Genomic DNA, 18,826 nt, shown 5'->3' with positions numbered 1-18,826 from the left:
TCAAGAATAGTGTTTTTAGAATAAAACGCATTCGCAGTTTTTCGTAGTTAAAAAAAAAAGGTAATGCTCTTGAAATTGCGATATACATCAATGTTTTCAAAAATAATTACATTCTTTCTTCTTCTTCGTTTTTTCATGGCCTTTTCACATCTCAACTTGGGTGTTCTGGCCAGTGTCGAGTAGTTTTGTTTTTTTTTACATATATACACATTTGTTAGTAATATAATATGTACAAGTTAGTATGTTAGTATTTAATATAATATATACATATAATAATAAAACATATTTACAGCTTTACACCATTTACAACTAGATATTTACATAGGATTTTAAATACACGTTTATTGGGTAGGGACAGGAGAGTTAGAATATGAATAGGGAATGGGATATTAATATCAGAGAGGTCGGATAGGAAATCAGGATAACAATCATTTATGGGGCATCCAAAAAAAATATGGTTTAAATCTTCCTCATCTAGCTGACATTCGCAAATGGCAGAGTCCCGGACATGGATTCTGAACAGGTGAGAACCATTGCAGCAGTGCCCAATGCGCATTCTGCATATGGAGGATGTCTCAAACTTGTTCAGAATCACTTTGGAAAACCAAGGCTTTTCTGTAACATTTGGTTTCAGTTGGAAAAGATGTTTACCCTTGGCTTGGGAAGAGGCTACCCAATATTCTTGCCATGTGCGAAGTTGCTTCTCCTTCGTCATAACAAGGAGATCACCTAGTGGTAGTAAATTACTATAGGCAGGATCCCCGGAGTGGACCGCCTCCTTTGCTAACGCGTCCACTTTTTCGTTACCGGGAATACCACAATGGCTAGGGATCCAGGACATAACAATACTCTTATTGGATGCCTCTGATATAGAAAGAAGAAATCGAGTTTCCACGCAGAGCTCATCCTCGGGATAAAAGGATGGAGGGGATTTGATTTTTTGTAAGGCACTCAAGGAATCCGACAGGATTAGGAACTTGCTATATTGTGAGCTTAAGGCGTATTTGACAGCTTCTCGGATTGCGATACATTCTGCGGTAAATACAGATGCATTCTTGTGCAATTTGTACAATCTTTGAAAGTTGTTGTCTTCACAATATATAGCCGCACCCGTATGGGTTGCCGAATCTGACCGAGATCCATCAGTGTAGATAATTTTCCAACCTATCCATCTTGACGACCGAATACGGTTGAATGTACACCGGGGCTGTAGGTGGCTTTCGACTCCGAATGTGAGTTCAATACTTGGGGCGTAAATAGAAGTTTTAAATGGGAATCGATAAAGGGGAAGAAGGTCTTTAGGATGAATGTTAGATTCGAAAGATTTGTAAAAATGAAAACTGTTGACTAGTAAAGGGGGTGGTTTATGAAACCAAAAAGATGAGGATGTCACGCAGTCAGAGAGAAATTGTACCTTTTTGAGGAGCAGGTTGTTTTTTTGGATAGAGCATTTTAGAAGAAATCTATCCGCCAAGTATTGTCTTCTCATACCAAGTGGGGGATCACAAGCTTCTACTTGTAAAGCGTTAATTGGAGATGATTTCATGGCTCCGACGACTAGTCTCAGACTTTGGGATTGGATCCGGTCAAGTCTTTGGAGATTCTTTTTTGAACAAGGTTCTAAAAGGAACGAGGCATAATCTAGATGGCTCCGGATATACGCAGTATAAAAAAGTCTCTGTATAAAAGGGTGGCTCCCCCACCATACTCGCGAGACTGCTCTTAACGTATTCAATCCGGCTTGACACTTGTTTACTATATGATTTATGTATGAGTTCCATGTAAGATGAGTGTCCAGAATTACTCCCAGGAACTTAATCTGGGACGTAAAAGGTACTATCTCATCTCCGTGTTGAATTTTTATGGTTGGGATTTTTCGCTGTCTACAAAAGGTTATGGCATTACTTTTACCAGTCGATAGATCCAAGCCATGTTCCACTAACCAATTCCTGATGTTTCTCATACCTAAATTTAGAGTATTTTCTAGATTATTTGGGTCCTTCCCATATGTATACATGAAGAAGTCGTCCGCATATTGAAGCAAACTTGTCTCTGAGGGAACAATTCCGCTTATGTCATGCGTATAGATATTGAAGAGAATCGGGCTCAGGACAGAACCCTGAGGTAGTCCCTTGCTCAACTCTCTCTCCACCACAGCATGACCGCGAACACTGATTTCTACCTTTCTGGAGAGAATCAAATTTGCTATAAAGGAAGTGAGTTTTCGCGGGATTCCAATTCGTAGCATTTTAGCTTCTAGAATATGGATAATAACATTGTCATATGCACCACTTATGTCTAGACAGACACCTATAAGAAATTCTTTCTTAGTAAAAGCGGCTCTGATATCAGATGTCAGAACCGACACGCTTTCAATAGTGCTCTTTCTTTTCCTGAATCCAAATTGAGACTCGGGGAGAGTTTTCGAGCTCTCCACACACCAGTCCAAGCGTTGTCTCACCATATGTTCCGCCACTTTCAACAGTGTGGAGGAGAGGGCTATGGGGCGGTAGGAAGACCCAAAGTTTGGGTCTTTGTTGGGTTTAAGGATAGGGATAATGGATTGGGTTTTCCATGAAGGGGGGATGTTTCCTGATTCAAAGATCATGTTGATCAATGATAGGATGTAGGAGAGGGTAGGATCACTGTTATGTTGGATAAAACTATACAGTATACCGTCAATCCCTGGAGCTGAGTCTGTGAGCCGGGTCAGAATAGTCTTCAGTTCATCTAAACTGAAGCTATGATCTAACCAGCTTCTATTTGTAAACTGGTACCAATAGGGAGACTCATTCCAGTTATTTGCGGTCTGCGGGGCTAATTTGTTGGCGAACTCCTCAACCCACCCTAGGGTCTCAGGACGTCTCACTGGTGGAGTGAAAGAACCTCTAAATCGACGTATCATGCTCCAAACAGTTGATATAGGCACGTCTCGTGATAAAGAGCAACAGAAGTTTTTCCATCCTTGTCGTTTCTTGTCTCTTAAGAGGCGTTTTGTTTTAGCTTGAACCTGTTTAAAACTCAACAGGTTTTCTAGGCTCATGTTTAAGGAGTAAACTTTAGCTTGCTTTTTCCTTTTCAAAACTGCCTCCGCACATTCGCTATCCCACCATGGGGCAGGGGGGGGTTTACTTCTATTGCCTTTCTCCTTTACAGGGACATGTTTGTCTGCTGCTTCGACGATGCATGATGACAATGCTTCATAGCACTTCACTACATTCTCTTTCGTCGGGGTGGGCAGCTCGTTCACTTTAAGTTCAATGTCGTCAGAGAAGTATCTCCATTTAACTCTTTCTGTAATGTATCTCGGTCTTCGTCTTCCCCCAGGGGATAGGCCACTTTGGCAATATCTATGGCTGGATATGAGGCTGACTACTATAGGGTAATGATCACTACCAATAGTGTCATCCTTAATTGACCATTGCACAGATGGTGCCATTGCAGCGCTGGAGATGGTGAGATCCACTGCACTGGGTCGCTGATTTGGAAGCTGAAGGCGCGTCGCGGAGCCATCATTAAGGACACACATATTCAGATCATCCAAGAGATCAACAATATCTCTTCCCAACCTGTCGCATGTCGGAGCACCCCACAGGGCATGGTGAGCATTAAAGTCACCAAGGATAAGGAACGGAGGGGTCAATTTTTGGAACAAAGATAAAAGTATCGATTTTGAGGGTTTGTTGGTTGGGGAGATATACATGGAAAGGATGGTCAAGTCATTAACCTTTGCAGCTGTCACTTGGAAAGGACAGCCATCAGTCTTGACGTTAATAGGGATAAAGGGAAGGGAGTTTTTGATGAGGAGGGCAGAGCCACCCTTCCCATCCTCACGATCATCTCGCAGACAGTGGAATCCCCGGAATCTAATAGTAGATCCCGGGACCATCCACGTCTCCGAAATGGCCGCAATTGAAATAGATTCTTCTTGCAATGTATGCAAGAGATCTTCTTTTTTATTTAAAATGCTATGGCTGTTCCACTGCAGAATCCTCATCTGAGGAGCCATGGTGGTGGTTAAGTAGGGAGGTTATATTTAGAAGTTGATGGGCGACGTTGGACGGTATTTGTGGATTGTTTTGAAGGATCGATACTAGAATACTCAATATGGTAGATATAATTGTATTGTTCGATGTTGGGACTGTGCTAGGAAAAGCATTCCCATTAGAACCAGATGGAAGTTGTCCATTCGGGAAATACAGAAGTGAAGGGTCATGATGAGGAACATTAGGTTTGGAAGGTAGTTTTTTTGACCTCGACTTCCTCTCTACTGATTTTTTGTAGGATATTGGCGCGGAGGGCGCGGGCATAACAACATTGACATTCGGTTTTGTCGTTTTAGAGACGATTTCTGCATAGGAAATCGTCGCTTTTCCGAACATTTTAGAAGCTTCAATATATGAAATGTTTCTGTCAGCCATCGTGTGTTTTATGTTTTGTTGCCTTTTAAGCTCAGGGCACAGCTTGCTGGTGGCAGAATGGTTACCAGAACAATTGAGGCATTTTATATCTTCAGCCGCCACCGTGCAGGATTCCCCATTGTGTGAGGAGCCACACTTGTAACAGCGCACAAGGGATCTACAGACAGTCTTTGTATGTCCGTACTTACAGCATTTAAAACACTGAATTGTCGGAAATACGTAGAGTTCTACGGAGAGGGACACATTGAAGATGGAAATGTGGGAAGGTAGAGATTTTGAGTCGAAGGTCAAAACCACCGTGCGGGAGGGTTTCCATTCGACTACGTCACCATTACTCGATCTGTAATTCAGTCGTCGAGCCTTGATTACTTTTCCGAATCCATGAGGTACCTCGGCATTCTCCACAATGTCCTGTTCAGACCAGTGCGAAGGGATGCCTTTGGTAACACCTTGTTTAGTTACTAGGAAAGTCGGAATGAAAACGTTATAATTATCTTTTTTAGCTATTTCTGATTTTACAAACGTATTGGCTTCGTTTGCCGTCTTAAACTCCACAGAAATACGGTTACGGCCGACGGACTTGATTCCGTTCCAGGCAGTCCGAATATTGTTTTTATGAAGAAATCGACCGAAGTCAATATCGTACAAGTTGGTTTGGGTGACGCCGTCTACTTGTACTTTTGTTACATGTACGATAAATGGAGCACGATCCATTCCATTGTACATGCGGGATTGGACTTTGGTAGGTGTGGTAATAGGCGGTAAAGTGTTTGTGACCTCTGGAGTACCTGGGTTTGTAGAAGCAGAGGGTCGGGGGCTAGGTGTTTTGTGTGGGAGGGGGCGGTCTGACTCAGAACTCGATTTCCTCTCCGAATTTATAAGTTTGAGTTTTTTTGATTTAGGCCTTATTGTAACAAATTCGGCGGGATCTGGAACAGTGTCCATTGTACCGCACGACGCATCTGATTGAGATCCATCCGGTGGATCCGGAGGTTTCTCTTTATCGTTCATTTATAACAAAAAATAAAAAGAAAGAAAAGTACAAAATAAGTTGTAAAAACCAAAAAAAAAATTTGGCTACACGTGTATGGAAAAAATAATTGTTACCTGGTTATTAGGTTTCGGGACAGGGAACGAAAACAAACACAAACTACTGAAAACACTTAATAATAGATAAAAATTTTATGTACACCACTCTTTTTTTAACCAAATTAGTGAATTATTTCGACTTTTTAAGGAAAAAACACAATAATTATTATCTAAGACAAACAAAAACGACCGCCACCACTGTTAGTCATAGACAATTACATTCTTTAAATGGTTGGATAATAATATTTTTCCACAATAAGAAAGAAAGAAATATTTCTTGTCTATGAGAAATGTCAAAAAATCAATGCGGGAAATTCAAAGCATGCGCATAGGGGTGCATCTTTGCGCAATAACTGCTGTTTATGTTTGAAGAATAATACGCGATCAGCCGGTTGTAAGTTGTGATACTTCATCTCAATTAAAATACGTTTCATAATGTTTTTTATTGGAATTTAGAAAGTTTTTACATTTTAAAGAAAATACTTTGATTACCTTCCTAGTCAACCTATTTTTTTACACAATGTTTTCTATTTACGTTATGTGCGTAAGATTTTAAGAGCACATTTTAGTGAAAAACCTTACAATGGGAGAAAACTTAGGTCGAGGATATAAACACATTGGAAGAAGCGGCGGAGGAGATTTTGTATCCGCCAATTGGCTTAATCATGTATCCGCTCCTGTTGATAAACAGAGCAGAATCTTTATGGCCATGATGTTGGCTGGTGTAGGTTTTTTGCTGCCGTATAACAGGTACTTATATTTTGTTTAGGTACAAATCAATGTCAACTTGTGTTTTGTTAAGTTAATATTTTATTAATCATTCAGTAATTATTATAATTTTCCCCCAATAATTTTAGGTCATTATGTTCTTACTACACCTGATACTGATTATTTAAATGTTGAAAAAATCATACAGTACTGTCGTTTCATATTATTATTTATTTATTTGATTGAAAACTTATGTTTTTTGGACATTTTTATTCTCTTATAAAAATAATTAAAGATGCATGTTTTTTTAAATAAAATCTTTCATACCATACAACCTTATACCAACTAACCAACATTGGATTAGAATTGAGATAATTTAGAATGACAATGAAAATATGGTTTAGTTGTATTTATTTATATAGAAGACAGTAATACTCATATTTTATTACATAACAATAATTTGTTGATAAAATCTCGAGTTTTTTTTATTCCAAACGCTCTTCTGAAATCGTTATTATTATTGACCACTTCAGCTTATTTATTTTTCAGCTTTATTTTGGCCGTTGATTTTTTCCAAGATCGATACTCCAACACTCCAATAATGTTTGACATGTCAATGGTTTATATTTTTTCTGCATTTGTTGCCGTTTTGTTAAACAACATTTTTATGGACAGATTGTCACTTAACAAAAGAATAACATTTGGTAAGACATTCACTTTTTTTCTCAATACTAAGTAAGTAAATACTTGAATCGGGTTGTGGTCCCGTGGCTGGAAGAATATTATTTATTAGTTAGTATGTAGGTACTTGAATTCTAATATTTAACCGGTTTGTGGTCCTGTGGCTAGAAACGTAGACTCACGGCTCAAAGGTCAGTAGTTCGAATCCCACTCTACCCCAACTTGATTCTCATTTTCTATTAGTGAGTTATATAACTACTCGCTGAAAATGGCCCTCAAAATGAAATATTTAGGTAAACCATAAGAACGCAAATATTTATTTTTATAAAAAAAATAATATTTAAAAAGTATGTAAAATTGCCTTTATTCTCTTTAAGTCTAATACTCAGCTAAGTCCTTATAAAGTTTTTCTTTTATTAAGTAATACATAAATAATAAAAAAAACATATTTTAAAAATAAGTCTAAGTAAACAAATAAATTTTAACAATTTTTTTTCTTGTATCACTGTAGTATATAAAAATATAACTCTTAAATTATATTTTCTGGATTGTAAATTATTACTTATAATATTTTAAACTTTTAGGTTACACTGTCTCACTAGTTACCTTGTTATTTGTGGCATTCTGTGAGATTGACATGGAATCTTTTCCCACTAGCATTTCTTATAAAATAAATCTGATAGCTGTTGGAGCAATAGCTCTTGGCTGCACGGTTCAACAATCTAGTTATTATGGATTTACCAGCATGCTTCCTAAACGATACACACAGGCTGTAATGACTGGAGAAAGTGAGTTCCAATTATTTTAATATAATTTATTAAACATACTATGCATACATTAGTTTATTGCAGAGACAGTTTATAGTGACACAACTAAGAACGACCCATATCATCTTACCTTTTTCAATTTTTAACCTACATCATAGTGGATCTTAATTTTATTGCTATTTCCGATTGAATATCATGGTATTGTATTTTATATTTATTTACATAAAACAATAAAAATAATTTGATTTTTTTTTATCTCCTTGCTAAGATTATAAGTAAAATAAAATAAAGTAACTGTGTATTTTTTGCATTAATAAATTTCTTACAATCCAATTGAAATAATAAAAAATGCTTTTTATGTAAAAAAGAATGCACAAAAAATTGTTGGCCTTTCCTATTACATTTTTTTTGTGTTCGGACACTCCACTCGGGTGGATAAAAAATAATCTTCTGAGTGTGAAATAGTACCAGAACCCTGGACAAGTGCTTTCGACTTGATGGCTACTCTCAGGTAAAAATCCTGAAGAAGAAAATTGATCGGAGATAAGTCCGCCTTGTAGTTTAGTGGTTGGTGCGTTCGTCTACATGCTTAATGTCCTTGGTTCCATTCCTAGCAGGGTGGACGTAAAATATTGATTTTAATTCAGTTTCAGTTTCAGTGCTGCAGAGCAGCATTTATTTAATAATTAAAGAATACATATAACAATTTGTTACCCGCTAAGTATAAAGACTTTTCAGTGGAACACATTTTTTTTATGACAGGTTTATATTACATTTATTTTATTTATATTTTACAAATTTATTTATAAACAGGCACTATAAAGTATCTAGAAGATATTTTTTCAGCTCTTTTTTTTTTCGTTTGAAGATCTTTCATGTTAATGATGATTTATTGATGATGGTTTACTGAATATTGATTTAACACAATTCCTGGATTGGCACCTGAAGTTTAAGACTGATCACATTACCTTGTATGTAACAAAAATGATCAAGATAGGCCCCAATTGGAGTACCAATTTAGTCCCCTATACAGCACGGAAATGATGATGACGGTTTCCTAGTACACAAAATTAAAATTATATTAAAATTTTTGGAAAATACCTCTATTATATTTTAGTGTTATTATATCACAGGCGCAGCTGGAGTTTGGGTATCTGGAAGTAGAATCTTGACAAAATTAATTCTGAAGGATGAAAAGAAAAACACTGAACTGTTTTTCGGCATGACAATAATAACAATATCATTTTGCTGGGCTTTGTACATAGCTGTTCGGAAAACTGCTTTTGTTGAATTTTATATGACGCTCTGCCAAGAGTCTAAGAGAAAAATTGTTTTAGAACCAACAGATGATACAGGATTGGTAAGTGAATAAAAAAAGATTATTTATTAGGTTTACGAAGCATTTAGTGCAGGCAACAATATCAAACATCTGAAAAACATGTTTTTAAATTTCTTTAAATAAAAATGTGCATAAAACTCATTTAAAACCATTCAACAGCTTTGCTAATTATTGAGAAATGATGAGGAAGTTCTGTGTTTTTTTATTTGTTAATAGACTGTCAAACTAAGCCATAAAATTTAAAAAAAACATTCCTGTGTATCGTATTATAAGCGCTATAATTTTTTAAAGTTTTGTAATTTTGAAATTCTTACGTGTGACGTCACAAGTTTTCTTCGGTGAGATCTGCTGATTTGGCTTTTCTTAAACCGGAAATCTATCCCAGCACTCTGTCGTTGGGTTGATTGGGAAGGATTAGTGCCGTCGTTCAAAGTAGTTTATTTTTATTAAAATCATTCTTATTTTTTTTATACATTTGAGAAACTTCGCTGTACAATTTTTTTCCCACATAAGAAAACATTTTTTAAATCCAATTTCCCGCAGTACTGAACTTCCTTATTGCAGTATATTTCTTTCCCCATTTTGTATATAACTGATCGTTGATAACAGTGGAGAGTGACACGAAATTGAAATGTATGGGATTATCTTAAAAATGAAATCATCTCACAACTATATTTATTTTTAGATGGATTTAGAAACTAACGATACTCCTAAAGGGCAGTATGGAGTTTTAAAACTCCAAATTAGCCCACCTCCCGATGCTGGCATATCCCTTAACTCTGATGATAGTTTGCCTACTAGCACTGTTGGTATGTATAAAATTATTACAAAATGTACAAATATTTTTCATATCATTTTTAATGATTCAATTCTATAATTCGTAACGGCAATCTGTCTTTGTAAATAAAATATAACTATTTTCCTTTAAATGAACTTTGCTAATGATGTATATTTTTTACTACACTGTCGAGAAGAAAAACAACATCTAAGAAAATCTTAAGGATTGTCAATGAAAACCATTTGTGCTTTTAGATGGTGGACAGTTTTCTGCATTTAGTTTTGCAAATCCAGTCTACGAGCCAACTAGCAATCCCTTAAGCACTCTAAATTCATCTTCTCTGCCAATATCTGGACCAAGTTTTAAAGTTGAAGATGTTATTGTAAGGAGTAAGAACTCGGGAAGGTCACGAGGAGCAACTTGGGCGGGGATTAAATGTAAGTTGTTTAATATCTCTTTAGACATTAACTATCCTCTATTTTAGTATTTTTAAATCTTTTTGAATATGAAAAAAATCTTAAACCCAGGACCTTAATTTTATTGTACTGGGTTCATGCATTCGGTGATTTCAACATTGACTTATTTGATTTTCTTCCTTTTGAGACCATAAATTATTATATTTTTTGAGAAATCAAGTGTCAAAAGTCGGAATAATCAGCGTGCGCGCATGAGGAAATGTATGAATGTAGAGGAAGCGAGATCTGTGTGCAAAGACAGAGTAATATGGGTTTTTATCCTCTGCCTACCCTTACAGGGAAACGGTGTGATAGTTTGTTGTTGTTGTTAAGTGCAACCAAGAATCGCGCCTTTAGTGGCCTTTCAGCAGCAGGATTTATAAATCTTGTAGATTTTGCTTAAAATGGAATTTAATTTACATAATATTAACGTCCTCGGGATGAAGAAAAAAAATATCCAAAGCTGACAAGAAACGCTTCGAAATCTGAGGACCCATTCCCCACGTCCTGTATATGTATGTGAACTAACGTTCGCTTTAATAAAGGATACTTATAAAAACTAAAAAGATAAATATGCTCTAATTATAAAATAATTTGATTATTTACTGTGAAATTATTGTAGTATAGGACCTAAAATCCTTACTTTCTACTTTTTCCTTACTTGCAACCGTGACCCCCCAAGCGAGGCTTTGCAACCCCCACATGCTGAAAAAACTGCTCCAAAGCCTTGCTCGGGGAGTCGCGGTTGCAAGTAAGGATTTTATGTCCTTGATTGCATGAGGTGGCCTCTGTGGTGTGGCGGTTAAACCCTTTTCTTGGCAATGTATCCTATAGGATACATATGATATACATATCTGTACAAAATTATGAATAATCAGGTTGACTGTCCACAGCTCCTATCCCTAATTGGTTTTAGGATCCCTGTAGCGCAGACCAGAAACAAAAACCAATTTCATATTTTTAAATATAAAACTAATGCTTGCCAAAATTCTTATATATGTAGAACTTGCAATCTGTATAACAATAAATTTAACCATATTGATATTAATAATATAACATACAACAATTTTAGAAAAGTAATTGAAAATCAATTTATGTTTCACTAATTTTTTTTTTATTTTTTATTTTTCAAAATATGTTTTTAATATTCTCTTATATAATATCTTATTTAACCGAAATACCTACCTGTGCAGTTACATTGTGTATGGATATGTACATGTACATGTGTATGTGAGTTTGATATTTGGTTAATTATTATAAACACTTAATTTTATTTTAGTTTTTTAGTTTTTTTATTTTTATTTTTATAATTATTATTTTCTTCAATTAAGTTGTTCTTCTTATAAGGCTCAATAATTATCGCAAATGTTATACTCGCTGCATATGTATGTATACTTATTATTATGTTATCCGCACTGTAAAATGTACATACATATCTAAATTTAATATCTATTCTTAACTTCTTATTGGTAATATTTATCTTTTAGCTTACGAGAAGGCCTGTAATTGGATTTTAATATATAATTTAACCTACACTGTAATTAATAAACATTGTAATCTGTTGGCTTTCCAAAATAAAATAAAATAAAAAAAAAAAAATAAAAAAAAAAAAAATAAAAAAAAAAATATGATTAGATTTTTTCTCATGAACTAAAACACAAGCATAACAGCATTCAGTTAACCCTCCCTCCCCAGTGATGTGTAGCTAGTACACATGGTGTTTAATAACATTAATATCTTTATAAATATAATAAATATTGGGTTTAGATTTTCAGTATTCCTCCATTATACATTTACGTATCGACTGAAATAATTTGTTATTAAATAATAACTTATTAGGCACAAAAAAAGTATTTTATCGGAAATCGGGGATAAATTACAAATATCATCAAAAGTATACTCACAGTATACCAATAACACCTGGCGTTACACGTCCACTACATGTCCAGTCACATAGTCCAGTACTAGCTACCTAGGTACTTAGTACCTCTCGGGAAGTTGGCGCAGGTGCACGTTTCGCCCGAGTCGTTAGCAATACCCAATGGTTTTTTCATATTTTCAGCAGTTAGATTTGAAATGTTATCATTTTTGAATTAAATTATGGTTAATTAAAGCCATTCCCTATAAATATTCCATTTTTCCCTTTTTAAATATCTTTTTTTTAATGTGTAGTGACTACACAGCACCGTAACGCGTGGGTGTATTTAGGACAGTAAGGGAGAGGTTAAACTGCTTTTCGTCTCAACTGCATTATCATGAATTATTCATAATAAACTTTGATTGAAATGAAAAAAAGATTTTTATTTGGGATTCTGAAGCCTTTTCAGCCTCAAATGTGTAAAAAAAATAAAATCTTTTTACTGAGATAAGGGTTCAACTCAAATCACACATGGAAGGTTCCAGGTTCGGATCCCTGTGAAAACATAAACATTAAATGTGGTTTTTGTCACACCTTTTCTGTGATGTAATTCACCACTGTAATTGGGCCTCCTGATCTGTCGTGGTTCAAATATGAAATTTTATAATAAAAATAAATATGAAATGAATGTATCGTCGTTATAGTAAAACAACAACGGATGTGTGAACAATGTGTTAACTTTTTTTTATATTTGATTTTGAAAATATTTAATTAGGGCTTTTCTATATTCCAAGTTTAAAAACAATCAAATATAACTAACCTGAGTATCAAAGGATATACTTTTGTACTTATTGAATTATGACATAAAGTGTCAAAAAAAAATTAAACCGCTCTCTTCTAAAGTTGAAGAAAATCACATGTGTTGTTGTTCTACAATCACGACAATATTATCATTGTCATTCACCATTACTTAAGTTTTCATGGTTAAATGATGTATTATTATTATTACTATTTAATCTAGTAAGTTGTAGTCAACCAAAACTAATACATTTAGATTATACAAATCTTATTCAAATAACTGATATTTTAAAGGCAGAAAACACTTTTTAAACATTTTTTTCTTGAGAAACCAAGTAAAAGAACTTAGAGAAAAAACTAAGTACATCACAACAAAACAGTGACTCTGGGATATACTTAACACATTTAGCTCTACGGCAGCTGAATGTGGATTTTTAATCAAAAGCAATACTACACTCATAAATGTAATGGATGAGGGCAATTATCATTAGAACTGTTCATTATCTTTATATATATAATTCTTCTGTACGTGTGATGTCACCAAACTCCTCCTAAATGGCTTAACCTATTTACGTGCGGTTTTCAGCGAAATGTAGATCTTTGCACTGTGCGTGTTTGTAGATATTAACATTTTCAATCGAATCTGTAAAAAAAAAGTTGGAAGCAAATATCTTTTTTTCATCGACCTACAAGGGTTCATTCGACGAGAATGTATATGCAAATAAATGGAAGGATGTCATTTTTTTGTGTTTAAAAAAAGTTTGTTTTTGAATGTTTACAAACAACATTCGCTTTTTATGGATCCCAATCAGATTCTTTCCTTAAATTCCTTATAATTTCTTCTCATTTATTTCTTTTTACTGGATTTTAGGCAATGCTAAAATAATATTTACTGACATTCAATACATTTTTGAAAATCGCATTTATGATTAAAGTGCACCCCTGTTGGTGAGAATAGCCGAGTTTGACATTTGCTAAAAGAATTCTAAATTTGAAAATGAATTATTTTATGTTTTGGAATTTAACTATAAACAAAGTATCAAGGTACCTACTATCTATTTTTAAAAATTCCAAGCTAATGGCAGGCAAGCCAACGTTCGGGCAGGACAATGTCTGTCGGGTCCGCTGGTTAAATATACATATATTGTTTTAAATTAAATCAATATTTAAAAACATGTTATTTTAGCTGGTATGAGGGCACGGTGGCAAGTGGCACAACAGATTTACCCTTACATGGTATTTATTGCCCTGGCCTACTTTGTGACTTTATGCCTCTACCCAGGAATACTGTCGGAAATAACAAGTTGCCGTTTTGGAACATGGATGCCCGTTATTCTGATGACAATATTTAATGTTGGAGATCTCATTGGAAAAGTAAGTATTTATTATTTTACAAGATTAATATTCTCACAACAAATGATAAAATTCTCATCTCGTAGATCAATTGAATAAAGGGTTTAAAGACATAAATATAGATGGTCAAAAACATATATTTTACTGTGGATTGAAACAGTAACAATGACAAAATATTTATTTATACTTTTACATTGTTTGTATTTGGCTTGATCCACTCATCGATCCGTGCGCAACCCACCTCCACTATCCATTTCTTAATAGCAATTTTATATTGAGAGTACTTACTAATTTTCCTTATGGATAATGGAAGTAGATTGTACACTTTAACTGAGTAGTAGGCCAATCCTCTTTGACCGAAGGTTGTATTAATTTATTTTTTTTTGCAGCATCAGGGTGGAGTATCTAGTAACTCTTGTATTTGTAATGGAAGGTAGAGAATAATGTTTATGTGCCTATAGTAACACAGCTTTTACATAAAGTTGTTTTATAGATTTTAGATTAAGATTTTCGAATAAACCGAGGGAGCTAGTTCTGATAAGGACTCTTAAGATAATTTTTATTAAAGTTTTTGTGCAATTATTATTTGTTTGATCAGTGTGTCATTTGCATATCCCCCAATTATTCCATATTCCAAAACTTATTGAGTTATTGCGAAATATATTATTACAAGTTCTTTTAGGCTCATTATATTATTACAAGTTCTTTTAGGCTCATTATATTTATTATAGTTTTAAAAAATTAAATTTGCTTTTTAAATTTATTTTTAATATGTTTGACTTTATTAGTTTATCTTAAATTCCCATCTATATAAATGCCTAAATATTTAATTGAATCTACTCTGTCCAACTATTTACAAATACATTTAATATTTGGAATTTGGTTATTGTAATTACAGCTGTGAATAGTTATACAGGGTCACATCCAAAACCACGATGATCAGTATGAGCAAGAAGACATATTGGCACATTAAAATAATTTTTTAGAATGAATAAAATTTTAAAAAATCAATAAAAGCAAATGGTTGCTTACTTCTGCAGGAGAGAAACAAGGAGAGGGAGAGGGGAGTCTGATACTGTGCCACGCTCCCCTCACTTCTCCCCTGCAGAAGTAAGCAACAATCAGTTTTTTTTTTTAATTTTCTTTGTTCTAAATATTTTTTAAAATATGCTAATATGTCTTCTGGCCTATACTGATCATTGTGGTTTAGGATGTGACAGGGTTTAAAGAACAACCTGTATATAGTTTTATTATTAATTTTTAATGTTATTTATTTTGTTTTCAAGTGATTTAGTGTTGGATACTTGGAGTCTTAACCATTTTTTTACTAAATTTAAGTTATTTTCAGCATTTCCAAATACAATATCTCATAAGCTTTCTTGAGATAGTAGCACAGTATCGTCAGCAAAGCTAATTATAGATAAATTGCAAAGATCATTTATATGTATTTATACATTATAAAAATCAATAACAGATGGCCACGAATATATTAAAAACTATTTGTGTGTGTTTATGTATGGAAAGAAAGGTTGGTAATGATACCAACGCATTAAAGTTAGCTTATTGCTTTTGAATACATATTAGATAAGAAATAATTTAGTACACTTTATAGTAATGAATCTTTTTGAGCTAGAAGTATGTATAAGTATAGAGTTTTGAGCACAGTTCTTCAAAAGGAGTTGTATTCTAGATGTTTGCATCACGAGTGTCAGAAATGGCACGTAGCAAGATGGCTGCCTGCTGCTCTCTTCGCCTCCTCTTTGTCCCGCTTATCCTCCTGTGCTGCGCTCCCCGCGGGGCCCCCCATATCGCTGCTGCCGGAGACCTGGCCCCCCTCATCCTGTCCCTGTTGCTGGGCATCACTGGAGGCACTTTGGGTGCGGCACCTATGCTGGCCGCACAACAGAGGGTGAGAAATGATGCTAGAGAAATGGCGGGTAAGTCAACTGTTCAAATCAAAAGTTTATTTATTTTTATTTAAACGCTTAAGTACATAAATGACATGATAATTCTTATTTTTAAAAATGAAGTCAGTGCTATATAAGCTCCTAATGTCACTACAACCTGTATAGATCTATTGTGACGGGTTCTCGCTTTCCAGCCTGGCTACTGAGTGAAGGACGAGTGTTCTCATATGAGAATTGCCTCCATGGCCAAATTTTTAAAGTTTCGGGCTATTAGACAGGGGGCGAGCGTTTTCACATTATCAGGTTCAACCAGTGGTCCCCTGACAATAGAGCTTCTTTTAATTCATATGAATCATTGACCTGACAACAAAGGATGCCATGAAATTGATTGACAGATTATTTAAATTCCGAGTGAGTCATGCAAAGTTGTTAAAAATAAGAATTATAATATTCCACAAAGTAAAGCCGTCTTAAATGCGAATTTTGATATTGATCTCCACATTTGAAATAAATGATTAACATAAAGAATATTTATTTCATTTAAAGCACTCACTTTGTTGTTATACATCATATATATATATTTTAAAACACCTAGTTTTACTGGTTTCGGAGTTACACATGCTTCTTTTTCGAGGTATAATTGAGGTCGACCTTATGGTGATATGGTCAGTACTTTTGCCTACCATCCAGGAGGTCTCGGGTTCGATTCCCGACATGGTTGATATGAAATATTTATTTAAAAGGGTGTTTTTACACTAGAATATTTAGTCCCCGGACTGGTACCTGAAGCGTAAGACTGATCATCTTACCTTTATGTAACAAAAATGATTAAGATACGCTGTAATTGGTGTACTAATACAGCGCCCTATGCACCATTAGATGCGGAAAGGGAATGATGATGATGATAATTGAGAATTCTCAATTAAATAAATAATAAGTGGTTAGCGAAAATGTGTTTTTATTTTAATTATAAATTATTGACATTTATTTATCGGCAGGTAACATTATGACACTGTCCTACAATGTTGGATTAACGGCTGGATCTCTCGTGGCGTACTTGCTGGACGCCATGCTCGGTCCGCAGCCTCTAGCTCCAGCTTCTTGCGGCGCTTTCTACGCAACTATCGGACATATCACCAAACTAACTACGAGACCCACCAATGCTACGCTCGCAGAAATAACTACAATGGCTACGGCCATGGTTGTCAATGCTACAACAACTACAAACTTTTTAAATAATATTACTACAGCTTTGATTGCCATTGTTACTAGCCCCTCAACTCTAACCAGCACTTCGAGTGATGTGTACACCACTAGCTTGTCTCTCAATACTACGACTCACACTTCAACTATCTCTTGGCAGTTGTAAATGAAATATTTTAAATATTAACAGTTGTCTTTTCCTGATTTTCTAATAGCATTTAAAAGTATGAATGTAATATATTTTTAATTCTTGATTAATATGTTTATTGGTCTTGGATTAATGATGAACGACAAAAAAATGTACATATTAGGATGAATTACAAACATAATATGATATTCATAGCTGATTTTTACAGTATTTTAATACCATATTTTCTCGATTATAAAACACACAATATTTTTAGAGCCAAATTAAATCATAGTAAAAGGGATTTGAAATTGGGCAGATTATTTATGTAGGTACTATTACCATCAGAGTCTAAAATTTATTCAGATTCATTATCAAAACACAAAGGTGCGTAGGCAGTGACTATGGTCACTCGATTACCTGCTTCGCTGTTCCAGACCAACTGACCCTTCTCATCAGTGCAGTGATGATGCATCATGACTGCGGAATTTTACAGCGATTGTAAGATGCCAAAAATAGGAAAACATGCATCTTATAATTGAGAAAATACAGTAATTACAGTTAGCAAACTGCTGTGATGATAAAACTAAAGTTCTATATTATAAATGTTACTATGTGTATTTGTTTTTGCGCTATGGTTAAATAAATTTTATTTTAAATGTTGACCTAGTTTAAAAAGTCAATAATGTGGAAATTTACTTACTTTTAATTTTGTTTTATTAATAAGTCTTTATAAAATGACAAGTTTTATTGAGTATGAACTATTGTTCAAATACATAATTTATTGATGATTAGTTTTACTGTGTGCCATTTTTTGTGTTCAAATAAGAATTTTCATTTGTATATTTTTTATGAGTTATATTAGTATATAATTATTAGTATATATTAATATATAATAAATAAATTTTGTGTCACTGATAATATTTATTTGCATAACTCATTACAAACTTTTGTAAATCTGACTAACTTATTGAAAATATTATAGGGTGATATTTTTATTTATAATATATAAAATACGCATAGTATTAAATATTGCATAATGATTGGAGAAAATGAATATTATTATGAATATAGAATAATAATTCAGAATTTAATAGAATTTAGGATCAATATCACGATTATTATAGTATTACTTATTGCATAAGGTACTTCTTGCCAAATAATTTCTTTTGGAAACACAAATTTGCTCATTTCAATAACTTATAGCAATAAATATTATCATTATTTGTTATTTATCAAATATATTTTCTATTATATTGAGACAAACCTTTAATTTCTTAACTTAATAGGAATGGGACGCAGACAAATGTATCCTAAATTTAAAAATTAGTTTATTTGAATG

At 34.0% G+C, this 18,826-nt stretch overlaps 1 protein-coding gene across 1 annotated transcript; it reads left to right on the top strand.

Moving 5' to 3' along the window:
• Positions 1 to 5,880: 5,880 nt before the first annotated feature.
• Ent3 (equilibrative nucleoside transporter 3) lies at positions 5,881 to 17,907 on the top strand. The gene is made up of 9 exons (XM_088231340.1): positions 5,881 to 6,260; positions 6,768 to 6,922; positions 7,484 to 7,687; positions 8,800 to 9,026; positions 9,691 to 9,814; positions 10,038 to 10,220; positions 14,081 to 14,268; positions 15,938 to 16,184; positions 17,153 to 17,907. The coding sequence occupies exons 1-9, from the start codon at positions 6,094 to 6,096 to the stop codon at positions 17,521 to 17,523; spliced, it is 1,866 nt and encodes a 621-aa protein (XP_088087466.1). The 5' UTR covers positions 5,881 to 6,093; the 3' UTR covers positions 17,524 to 17,907.
• The last annotated feature ends 919 nt before the right edge of the window (positions 17,908 to 18,826 follow it).

Source organism: Micrasema longulum, unplaced genomic scaffold, assembly GCF_059751315.1.
Source record: "Micrasema longulum isolate JH-2025_06_02 unplaced genomic scaffold, ASM5975131v1 h1tg000874l, whole genome shotgun sequence".
In the NCBI taxonomy this organism is placed as follows: domain Eukaryota; kingdom Metazoa; phylum Arthropoda; class Insecta; order Trichoptera; family Brachycentridae; genus Micrasema; species Micrasema longulum.
The sequence above is the reverse complement of the archived record's forward strand: the minus strand, read 5'-3'. Positions and strand labels throughout refer to the sequence as shown.

Bases quoted from the DNA above. Each gene is read 5' to 3' on its own strand.
- Ent3 (XM_088231340.1), top strand. From the start codon at position 6,094: ATGGGAGAAAACTTAGGTCGAGGATATAAACACATTGGAAGAAGCGGC. The intron at 9,027-9,690 runs GTAAGTGAATAA...ATTTATTTTTAG, and splicing joins CAACAGATGATACAGGATTG to ATGGATTTAGAAACTAACGA. The intron at 10,221-14,080 runs GTAAGTTGTTTA...ATGTTATTTTAG, and splicing joins AACTTGGGCGGGGATTAAAT to CTGGTATGAGGGCACGGTGG.